This window comes from Pseudonaja textilis, chromosome 3 (genome assembly GCF_049901715.1).
Source record: "Pseudonaja textilis isolate UNSWEBS1 chromosome 3, rPseTex1.2, whole genome shotgun sequence".
Lineage (NCBI taxonomy): Eukaryota > Metazoa > Chordata > Lepidosauria > Squamata > Elapidae > Pseudonaja > Pseudonaja textilis.
In genome coordinates, this window is record NC_141992.1 from 100,466,458 (window position 1) to 100,479,036 (window position 12,579).

A 12,579-nucleotide genomic window follows, 5' to 3' on the forward strand; every position below is an offset into this window, starting at 1 on the left:
GAGTGATTGGCTAAAAGTCACCCAGCTGATTTGGGCCTATGGCAGGACTAGAACTCATGGCTTCTCAGTTTCTAGCTTGGAGCTTTAACCAGTACACCAAGCTGGCTCATAGGGATGATAATTAGGAACTAGCTAGAAATAACGGGTGCAAGTTGAAGCTATCTAGATTTTGCTTAAATGTAAGCAAAAATGCCCTGATTCTAAGATCTGTACAGGTAGTCGTGGTGGTACACTGGTTAGAATGCAGTGTTGCAGGCTAATTCTGCTGACTGCTAATTTCCAGCAGTTTGGCACTTCGAGTTTCACCAACTCAAGGTTGATTCAGCCTCCCATCCTTCTGAGATTGGTAAAATGAGGACCCAGATTGTTGGGGGCAATATGCTGACTCAGTAAACTGCTTAGGCAGAGCTGGGAAGCACTGTGAGGTGGTAAATAAGTCTTACTGCTATTGCCTTGATTTATGACCATTTGTTTAATAACGATTCAAAGTTATAAGCACTGAAAGAAGGGACTTAAGATCAGTCCCTGAAGTTATGGCAGCTATGGCTTCACCTGCATTGCAGCACAGAGGCTTCTTGCAACCCCAGAGTCATGGTGTGCCAAGAAATTCAAGAGTCAGAGCCTATTCCTTCCATGGCCTCCCTGAACTCATGCTGTACTACAGCAGGACCCCAACTTGCACACAGCTTGCACTGGGCCTCTGAAGGCTTCCTCTTCACCCCTGCAACAACTCCCATGCTCTCTCTTGCTTCATGACTCCATGTGTGTAGAGTTACAAAGGCAGCTAGGACTCCTGTGTTTGCTGTCACTAAGTGATGCGGTCACATGGCACTGCTTTTTATGACCATTTTGTGTAGTGATGGAAATTCCAATCCCAATTGTCCTACATTGGGGGCTACCTGTATAATAATGGAACAATGCACTATGTACATTTGGGTTTATTACCTCTAGAGATTTTTAAAAAGAGTCTGGTCAGCTGTCTATTGTGGATGGTTTAATTGGTTTTACTCACATTAAGGAAGGTTGGAGTAGATGATCCTTATCATCCCTTCCAATTCCACAGTTCTGTGATTCTATACAGCAGGTATTCTTTGGGATTCATTCCAGTGGTGTAAGCTTCAATGAATTAAATGTAAGAATAATGTTATATAAATTTCGGTAAATTTAACATGGTTTTACATTTAATTGAAAAATGTATCTTTGGATTCTCCATGGCTTTTTGTTTTTCTATGAATATGTATTGTATAATAAGTTTTACAAGGCTATTGATACTAAAGCTGACTTCTTTACTTGAAACAAGTTTTCCTTACCCCTTACAAAGAGCTTAAAGTATTTTTGATTGGAAAACAAACCTTTGCAGAACCCAAGGAGTGATTTCTGTTGAATGCAGCTTCCCTCTTTGCTTGCATTGTCCCAGACACAGATGGTACCAGAAATGTGTTTTCTGTCTACAGCAAGTTTTACACTGTGCTGATTTTGCCTACCTGGGAGTCTTTCATAATTTCCAATTGATTTGTAAGTTTTTATCTCTGTCCTCAGGTCAACAGATAGCCAGCTAAAGCTATGGAATGTAGGGAAGCCACATTGTTTGCGTTCTTTTAAGGGTCACATCAATGAGAAGAATTTTGTAGGCTTGGCATCTAATGGAGACTATATTGCCTGTGGTAAGTAAACAGCTGTTTGAGCAAAGAAATTTAAATATACTGTCAAGTTTAAGCATTTATCAATGTCAAGTTTATGGCAATATATTACAATAAAACTGAAAACGCTATGAAATATCAACAAAATCATTGAATGGATCCATCCCCTTTCTTGATAAAAAAGAAATTCTTAAGTTTAAAATATGCCTAACAGCTGCGTGCCCATCTGTTTTCAAGAAATGTTTTCAAGAATGAGGTTCAAAACTTTGAGAACATACTTAGAAAATGTTGTTTATCCCAAATCATTATAGTTCAAACCAACTGGAAAAATGAGTAATCTCAAACTTCAAAAAGACAAGGAAAAGAACTATTATTCAGTTTTCCAGTTGGTAACATAAAGTAACCTATAGTACAAGAACATAGCTTACTGTTCTTTTCAGTAATGAAAAATATCCCCAGTCCTTCAGCATAATCTCCTTTGGTCTGTATGCTGGACTTTTTATCATTTCTTATCTTCTAAATCCTTTTCGGTATTTCAGCATTCTCCTTGAACTCTTAACATCTAAAGCAGGTAATAGAAAATGCCTTCTGCCATGTGGAGTCATGCCCTTGCACAAAAAAGTTGCAAATGTTACTTACATCTTCTGATGTATGCTTCTTAAATTATATTAAACTTAGTAGTTGCCACCTTCCATTCACTTTCTGAGTATTGAATACTTGGAATGAGTTGGTTATATCAAATTACACATCTTATAATTAATCTGACTCCTATATTAGAGTTTCCTGCTTTAACCAAGGCTAGTTTTAGTGGAAAGTTTAGATTGAGCTGGAACTGACAGAAATAAATATTGTAAATCAACCTGTATTTTTGTTTTTGGTTGTAGGAAGTGAAAATAATTCACTTTACCTGTACTATAAAGGTCTCTCAAAGACACTGCTAACCTTCAAATTTGACACTGTCAAAAGTGTCCTGGACAAAGACCGTAAGGAGGATGACACAAATGAGTTTGTCAGTGCTGTATGCTGGAGGGCGCTACCAGATGGGGTAAATATTTTGCTAATTTTTTTCTTCTTACCAAGGAGCAAAATAATTTGCAGGCCATTTATTTGGATCAACCTCAGTCTATTTACGAACATGTCAGATTAATGAAAGTTTTCATTTTGGATCCTTCAATGACCAGGATTAGGCTTTCTCAACAATAATAGCTTCTACTTTGAATTATCAGTGCAGATAAAGGAATATAAGCAGATGTTAATGGATTATCCAAAGAGATATCACTGGACTATTATGCAACAAATCTTTGACCTATATCAGGGTTTGTTACTTCAGAATTCAGTAGCTTTCCTCTTTCAAATAAGATTGTATTTAATTTTTTTCTTTTGAATAGTGGTTTTAGTATATAGATAACTTCTTAGCTATGACCTGGGACTCTTTTACTCCTAACAAATGTAGTGCCTTTGCATCCCTAGCCATCATAAATGGTTGTCCCTCCTCCCAGTCAGGCTGCATGTCAAGAAGGTCAGCTTTATGATTGGTTGTATTGTTGTGTGGTCACTTGACCTTGATTCACAGTACTTTTTTCTGGTTTCCAGAAAAAAAATGGCCATTCAAATTAATGAGATCAGTTAAAAACCATAATGTTCACTTAACAACCACCATCCGGTCATCTGGATGCCTTGACTTATGATTGCAGCAATTCACGGGCTCAATTATGGTCATAAGTCTGTAGCAACAGAGGTTATTTGAGTTCATGAAATGTTAGAAATTCTATGTTAGTACCAATTTTGCTTTGTGCTCTGAATGTCATGTTTTGCTAAGTGGAGTGGGGAGGATACTTTGTTTTCTACCTATTTTCTTCTTTCTCTGAAATTATTCTTTTTCCATTTTCATATGGAATATTGTATCTTCTTTCTGGTTGTGCCAGAAAACAGCCGTTGCAGATTTAGGTTGTTCAGGAAGTATGCTGTATTACTTCAGAGTTCTGTTATTCCCTTTAATTATAGCAACTAATTTTCTCTTCCAACGTCTTTACTTATTTTTGCCTGCATTTTAATGCTAAGGTCCATAGGGTAGAAGCCGGAGGTGAAAACCTCTTCTGTCTGAGTTTCCACATATTGACCTGACCTCATGCTTTGGAAGTGGCTTGGTAGTTCCTGCTGCCACTATCAATCCTGTGGAATGTTTCACCTGGTATGTGAAAGAAATCGAGCTTTCACGCTCTTTGCTGCCTTTTTAGCAATTAAAGGTTAAAATGCAAAAGTTGAAATAACTTTTATAGTATAGCATAGAGGTATGTTAGTTAGGGATTTCAACTTTCTTCCCCTCAGGGAGTAATAGAAATAACCCAATCATTAAAAAAAAGATAAAATGTAATTTCCTAATCTCCACTCTTTAAAAAATACACAAACAATCACTCTAGGGAAAGATAATTATGTTGTTGCCCAGATCATGGTAATGCAACAACTTTCAAATTAGTAATGAAAGAAAAAAACTAAAGCAAATGTAATTTTCAGTCTTCTGCAAATAAAGAGACCACAAGAAGTGTCTAAAAAGAGTCTTATTAGTGATCCGTAATAGTGAAGACTAAGTCTTCACTATCGAAGTGACTAATATCGAAGACTAAGAAGACTAAGATAGCTTGGATTCAGGTCTGTCATTAGGCATGGAAACTGGGTGACTTTGGTCTAGTTATGCTCTCTCAGCCTTTCCACCTTCAAAACAAAGTATCGATTCAATTATTCACTATTTTTTAAAGAGTGTTTCAAGGGCCTATGTTGGGCCTTTCATAATTAGAAATACGAAAATGATTAAATCAACAGCGGCATGCAATCTATTGGAAAACTAACAAAATGTTGAGAAGATTAATACTTCTCATGCATTGTTTTGGGGAGAAAGTTCCAGGGACACTAGGGAGGTCAAAAGAAGCTAGAGACCCCATCGTTTGCATTAATTTTGCATTCAGGGACAAAAATTTAGGGCTTCAATCACATGTCACAATCATCATCTTGATTATTTTAATACATATCCCAGGGATGCCAAGGACATAGATCTTAAAGCACGGTTTGGGCAGTTAAGACAGGTAGTCCTCAACTTATGACAGCAATTGGGACCCGAATTTCCATTGCTAACTGATGTAGTCATGCTACCAGTAATGTAGCAGCAGCAATTACTGGTCCTAGTTGCCATCATTAACCAAATCCCATGGTGATTATACAAGGAAATCTCTTGCCAACTTCTCACAACCAAAAGTATTGGGGATGCTTGTAGGAAATTCAAGTCCCAGGGCTGTAGCCAGATAAGTGGCTGCTGTGATCCTTTGGTGAAGGACCAAAGAGGGTATGAGAGAGGGTTAATGAGACTGTATGTAAGAGGCATGGTGCAGTTTGGGCCAGGAAATGTGCAAGAGGGGTGCATGGTCAGGGATAGTATGAGGGGTGTGTGCTAGGGAAGATGAGGGAGTGGGTACATGAGTTATGCATTAAAGATGAGAGGTGGTGTGCAAGAGACATTGTGTGGTCCAGAAAAGTCAAGGGCGTGATGGAGAGCATGGGGGGAAATGTGTGGGCATGGGACACTTATCCCAGTGACTTGTGACCTTCCCTGCTGGCTTCCCCATTGACTTTCTGAGGAAGTCAGCAGAGAAGGTTGCAAATGGCATTCACGTGATCAAAAGGTGCTGCAACCAGTTGTAAGTGCAAATAGGTTAAATGCCTAGATTGGAATTATATGGTTGTGGGGTTGCTGGGATAACAAGAACTCTAAGGGCCAGTCGTAGTCACAATTCAGTTAGCCCCATTGTAACTTGGGATGCTTGCTGCCCCAATGGTTGTATGCCTAGGACTACCTGTACTGTTTTATCATAAACCCACAATGAAAACTGAGAACATGAAGCTTAGCAATACCATTGTGAGAGAGCCAGTTCAATATAGTGATGGGGGCATCAGACTAGAGGCAAGAAGCCCATGAATTCTAGTTCCGCTTTACACCCAAAGCCAGTTTATGTGACCTTGGCCGAGTCAATTTGTCTCGGAAAGAAATTAAGAAAACATTGGCAAAATATTTACCAAAATTTGCCAAGAAAAATTGTGGGATCAAATCCAGGCAGTCACCAGGAGTGTGACTAAAGACTGACTCTAAGGACACCCCAGTCATGGTGCATCTTGGAGCTGGAATATGGGTTTCCAAATGCATTAGATTCGATTACATTTGCGCAAAGGTTCTGTTATGCTTCTGCTGATGTTGCTTTAAAAAAGAATAGGTATTAACTAAGTTTATTGTAAGAAAACTTATTTTAGCTCTTGGTACTCAGAGTATGGGCATTATATATAAGCCATATGGTTTCATAGATTATGCATAGCTTCAATTTATTAGCATCATTATAAAATAAGTCATTTAATTGGTATGTTTATTGTAATATTTTAAATAGGTTAGCCTGTAAAAAAAAGTAGAATTTAAGTGTTTTGGAAAACTATCTGGAAATGAAGATAAGAGAAAATAGAATGCAAATTAGTCATAAAAATATCTAGAATCCTTCCAGAGAGAAGCTCTGAAGTAATGGTAATAGGGAATTGTGGAAAACTCATAAATTTCAGTTGTACTGAAGGGGCCAGAATTATTGGTTTACTTAAATCAAGTTCGATTAATTGCATAATTATTCTACATCACTGAAAAGGTATTCTGTTAACAAGCACACTAAGTAAGCTAGATCTGCAAAAAATACCCTGTTCCATGTTTTAGAATATTTAAGAGAATATAAAATAGTACTACCAGGTAAAAATCTTTTGTGATTTTATATCTATATGTTCATTTGCTCTTTTTTTGCATTTTATTGAGAAATGGGGCTAATTTGAATTTGTTGACACTTGAGGAACACACTTTGTAATTATCAGTATGAAGTGATCTGATCCTCAACTCTTGGACAAATGATATAGGAATGGAATATATTCTAAGATGAGTGTAGAAATCAGGAAACAGACATCAGAGAAGCAGATGACATGGACTATAAGAACATTGACTATCTGCAATTTATATATTTATGGGTTTTTTAATGAATTCTAAATTCACTGACAGTAATTTTAAAACTGATTTAATTCAAGATTAGATATTGTAAATGGGAGGAAAATATCTGTCTTCTGATTATTGACTTCTGTTGAGTCATATTCTAAAGACCATCTGCATTTCATCTATATTACTGTTTCAGAAAGCCTTTAGCCATAGTAAAATACTGGACTCAAATAATCTCTTTAGTAATTAATATATGACTTCAAGCTCCATATAGAAGAAAAAATTCTGGAATATTCTTTGACTTCTTCCCGCTAATAAAGAGCCATTTCATCTACTCTGAATTGTGATGACATAAAGGCATATTGTATATAAAAGTATAGGAACTAATAAACTTTTTCTTTAAATATAGGGAATGTCAATTCATTTTTACAATTCCCAAAATTATTCTCAGCAACTACTTCATTGTCATCTTTGGATTATTTAGAATTTGATTTCATGCACTTCTGTTTGTCATGGCTGTGAGGCCCAAAAGAACAGTATGACTGCATCTGGTCATTTAGCACCACCCAGGGAGCAAGTGTAGGTTAAGGAATGCCTTACTCCCATATATAATTTCATATATAATTTACGCGGACTGTATCTATATGTTTACTTCTCTTCTGTCATGTTCCCAACATGCACTAAATAATAATAATTTGGAATAATCATCAATTAATGAAATGTGAAAGGCATGATTTACTATGAATAAAATACTATCTAAGTAAATTCAAACATTTTAAAGGTATGTATTTCTAATCTCCTTCTATAATAATTAATTTTTACATCTTTTACTTTCTTTTGCCCAATTTCTATACAAGCTGCTATCTGTGAACACAATCTTTAATTTTTTTCATCTATAGGACTAGCAGATTATTTCCTCCTTAGTTTGAGTTCTAATATTCCCAATTGTACAAGAGTCCACCTTTAGTTATAAATGTGTAAAATCAGAAATACTATCATTTATTTAGCATGAACTGACATATGTATTTTTATAAACAAATTGTTCCATGCTAAGTGGTTTTTAAACAGCAGTTTTAATAAATTGTGCTTGTTTGCATTTGCATATAAAGCATATGCATTACAATATCTGCTATATTCTAGGATACCATAGCAAATATCAATTTACATTGAATAATTAGAGAGGGTGGCCAGTTTAGCAACCCCTTTACTCATTATTAGCACCTCAATAGTAACACTCTTGAGATCAGCATTAGTCTGTCAAGCTGTTATTATTAGTGGCACACTTGCCAACTCAAACCTTAGTGTTTTGTCACTTTCTTTCTTCTGGAAGTTTTTAGGGATAATACAAAAAAGTAAATTTAGAATATGTTTTCCTTCCTTCCTTCCTTCCTTCCTTCCTTCCTTCCTTCCTTCCTTCCTTCCTTCCTTCCTTCCTTCCTTCCTTCCTTCCTATATATTTCTTACCTACCTACCTACCTACCTATATATTTCTTAACCAGGAAACTTTTTCACTTCTTGCAAGAGAATTACAATGTCAACATTCCTATATCCCATTCATTATTCTTTGTGGGTCCATTGTACTATTAGCTTTGGGCTTCCTTGAGGTTCAATAGTCTACTCTTGAAGAGTGTTCTCCTATGCAGCTCTACATCATATGGAATCTGCAGTACCAAATAGCATTTCATTATATTTTTCTTATGTGTGAAATTGGTGAAATAACACCCTAAAAATGAAGTATCAGAATTTTCAAAGTGAAAATAAATGTTTTTGCTTTCTACTTTAGTACATCTTAATGCAATGTTGCATTATTCATTCTGTTCTCATAACAAGCTCAAGAAACACTATCTTGCAAACGTATGTCTAATTATTGAATTTTGTTTACATTTGCTATATAGATAGATATTAAAGAGGTTGGTTGATAGTTGAATTTGAAAATTAGTTTAAAAATCTAAAAACAGTGGTGTCAAATAGTGGTCATCATGTGACATATTGCGACTTTTCCCCTCTTCGCTAAACTGAGCGTGGGCATGGCCAGCACAGGACACATCTGGCTCGCAAGCCGTGAGTTTGACAGCCCTGATCTAAAATATCACAAATTACAAACTGCATGAGTAACTGTAATTTTTAGTAATAAAGTCAACATAGTGTTGTTTTTAATACTTCATAATTTATCAATCTTATTCTATTTCAAGAATTTAGCTTAATAAAATACTGTGATTCAAGCCTTGTCTTGTTGGATTAGGCACAGCATATAAACCTTCAAACTCTTCTAATCTTAGAATCCTAGATCAGTACCTTTTTTTACTATAGCTGTTGATCCTTAGTTATGCTTGATGGATTTCCTGGAGCTATTGATTTTCTTGGACCTGTTTAATTTTCAGAGAGATCAAATGTTTACATTCTGTTCTATCTAATAGAGGTGCTCATTCAAAATATTGTTTGACCTGTAGTTCCATTCATTCTTTGTAAATTGATTTTAGAAGACAGTGTTGGAAAGTCTTCATTATATCCTGTGGATTCTGTTCTATAAGATAATCCCCTCTCTGTAGGTGTATGTAAGTATATGTGTATAATACACACGTATATATGTACACAGACACATATACAGAGATTATTATTAGTACATAGGTGCCAACATACACATGTAGCATCCATACATATAGATTGCTTGATGAGACTGTCTAAAGAACTCACAGATTTTAATTCAAACCATTTTTTTTAATTGGGTAAAATTACAAGACATATCATCTAAAAAAAATCACAATTTTCTAAGATGCTTGTACTGATGATATCTAACTGGGAATATAAACTTGGACAATATGCAGTAATGAAAAAATTAACATATATTCACCATAGATGTTTGAGTAAACACAAGCAAAAATGGTTTCCAGATATATTTTATGCACCAAGGCAGATTTTAAACATATAGAATATGGTTTCTAAAGGGCAAAAGAATTGACCAAAGAACTGAAATCAGAAATGTATAGAAATTCTATATGTTTGGAATTATTGTATATCAGAGCACAATAAAAGGGAACTTAGAACATTTACTCATAATGTTTTTACTTGTTTTTGTTTTTTCTTTTTTAAAAATGTGAATAAAAAGAGATGATGGAGCAAAAAAGAATGATAATTCTAGATTGAGTTTAAATTTGAAGAAGCATGCATGAAGCTTGGAGGCATGTTTAAATTCAGAATTTTCATTAGATATGTATGTGGAATTCTTAGGGTAGGGATGAATAATACATCCATCTGCATAAATTTTCTTGCATGCCCCTTTTTCTAGACTCCAAATAAAATGCCCTCTGCGCCCCCCCAAATTAAAAAGAGGTATTGCACTCAGAGAGGCAGAGAGAAGAGATTGTGTGATTCACAACAGATTACACTCATCAAATCTGATACCAGCTGCTTTTCCAGATGTTTTCTTCTTCTTTTTCTTTACTCTCTTAAGAGAAAAGATCCACAAGGCAGAATCCTCATTATACTGTTTTTGGCATGTATAGCTACTAAATCTAGATTTGGTTATATCCTCAGTTCACTTAGGATTGAATACAAGAATTAACATGCCAGGCTAATACCCTATTTAAAAGGAAGTGTAATTTTTGAAGAATTCTTAGAATACTCTGCCGTGTATTGAAAAGATGTACTTCATTTGAAAAATAACAAGTTTTAAATCATTTAGTGTTAAACACCCCCCCCCAAAAAAAAACCCTAAGCTTGACAACATAGTTTTCTAGTTTTCTGGGTAGTTAAATATCTTCTCTAAAATTGGAGTTTGAAGAATTAATAAGAACATTGAGATATTGATGATCTGTTTGACTAATGAAATCTCTTGCTTACATTTGCCTTCCTTGAGTAAGATTTATAAAAGTATCCAGCCTGGAACAATTAAAATAAACTAACTGTTTTGTTGCCTCTTACCCACCCACACCAGGATTCTGATTATACATGTTATGGCTCTATCCCTGAGAACAAATTCTACTAATTGATAGGATATTATATGTGTAAAATAAGAGCATTGTGGTGGCCTAGTAATGAAGACTTGGCTCCAATTTGGAAGGTTGAGGGTTCAATCCTAGGTAGCATCAAATATTTCTCTCTCAGAACACAAAGAGAAAATAAGTGCTGCAAACCAGGGGTGGGATTCAAATTTCTTAACAACCTGTTCTGTGGGCGTGGTCTAATTTGTGGGTGTGGCTTGATGATCATGTGACTGGGTGGGCATGGCTTGGTGATCACATGACCAGGTGGGCTGCAAACTCCATGTAGGCATCAGGAAGGGCATCCAGCCAGTAAATGCTCAGCTCCAGTCAGTCGCCCCAACTCTATGCCAAATTAAGGGATTATAGGGTTGTAAAAAAAAGGTATAAAATTATGCTACATTGAAACTGAACTTTCTATATAAGATTTATAAGATTCTTTGTAATAAAATATGCTTTTTATGTGTATTATAGTTTTTATACTTGTTGCACAAATGATTCTGCCCAATTGTTTCACCTATCCATTAAGGAACAGCAATTTCACTTGCTCTATAAATTCATTTTAAAGAAAATCTCGTGTAGCCTAGCCAGAGAGCCTCTGGCCGCGGAGGCACTCGGTGCAGGTGCCTCCAAAGGCAGGAAGGACGGCTGGCGGGCGCTAACCTCGGTCGTTCTCCCCGCATCAGGCTAAGGGTGGTGGCTGTTTCCGCTGTGAGTGGCTTGGACCCGCTGCTGCTGCTCTGCAGCCGCCCGCCTGGCCTTTCTTTGAGGTAGAAGAGCTAGCTGGGCTGAAGGGACCGGCGCGTCAGAGGCGCGCAGTGTAGGGAGGTCGGGGAAGAACCGAAGAGGCCCCGGGAGATTCGCCTCCCCACGTGGGGTTGGGCTGCCCTCTTGGGCAGGGGAGGCTTTGTTGTAGTAGGGTGTCGTTGTTAAAATAATTCGCTTTACCTTCGAAGGCAAAGGGAAGGCGGCGACGGGAGTGCCTGAAGCCAAGTGTCTCCTCAGGGCTCCGGTTGCAGGGAGGAGCCCTGACTGGCCACACGTGGCTGCGCCAAATGCCGCAGCGTTCCTCTAACACCGTGGCAGCAAGGGAGAAGGGAAAGCAACGGTGGCCCAAATCCAAAGGTCTCCCGAACATCCAAGCTGTCGCCGCCCTCCCACCCACCCGAGGATGCAAGGGGAGGGGGGAATTCAGTCACCCCCCCAAAAGACGGCCTAGCCGTTTTTTCGGGGGTCAAAAAAAAATAAGGCCCGGCCTTATTATGTGAGAAACACGGTACTTATATTCAAATATACATGTAAAACCCAGCTATTTTGCTATAGAATTTTAGCAGCATTTTTTTTGAGATGCTTATGAAGCTGTATTGTGGATTGTTTGTGCAATGTTTCACACAAATGTTTTTTTCTAAACCTCTCAATTTCTAACACTTTTTTAAAAAACATCATTTCTTTCCCATCTGCTCTGGTTCATAATAGAACATTTAATTCAGTACCTATGAATTCAAAACTTATGAGGTTACTAAGAAATAGCATTCCGCAAGTATGCTGATGATGAATGTTCAAGTAATTAACTTTTTATTAGTGAATATAATAGTAGATTTTCTCACTTAAAGCTTGTCTGACATCTATGTGTTTCCAGAATTTAACAAGCTATATTAGAGAATTCTGTTTTTCTTTTGTAATAAAGAATCCTTTCTAATAGGGATGTGAAAAGCATGTCCCAGCAAAGTAGTCCTCAAAGCAATGTAGACAGCTATTTTCTCTGGAAGGCTCAAAATGTCGCTTCAAGGGCTGTGGCTATAAGTATGTGTACACGCGCATCTCTTTTTATCATTGATGGTTCCAGCAGAAATGTTATCTAGACATTCATATACACATATAGAAGACTAGGACAATCATTGAAGGAATTCCATGCTTCTTCCAAAGAATTTGTCTTCTTTACTGCTTCAAGAAA

The 12,579-nt window shown here is 36.8% G+C and overlaps 1 protein-coding gene across 2 annotated transcripts in view; it reads left to right on the forward strand.

The window, feature by feature from the left end:
* The window catches only part of COP1 (COP1 E3 ubiquitin ligase), a 97,702-nt gene that overhangs the window by 63,542 nt on the left and 21,581 nt on the right, over positions 1–12,579 (forward strand). For both annotated transcript variants that reach the window (XM_026703336.2, XM_026703335.2), the window contains exons 17-18: positions 1,540–1,664; positions 2,525–2,685. In XM_026703336.2, coding sequence (XP_026559121.2) covers positions 1,540–1,664; positions 2,525–2,685 — 286 coding nt within the window. The remainder of the gene's footprint in view (positions 1–1,539; positions 1,665–2,524; positions 2,686–12,579) is intronic.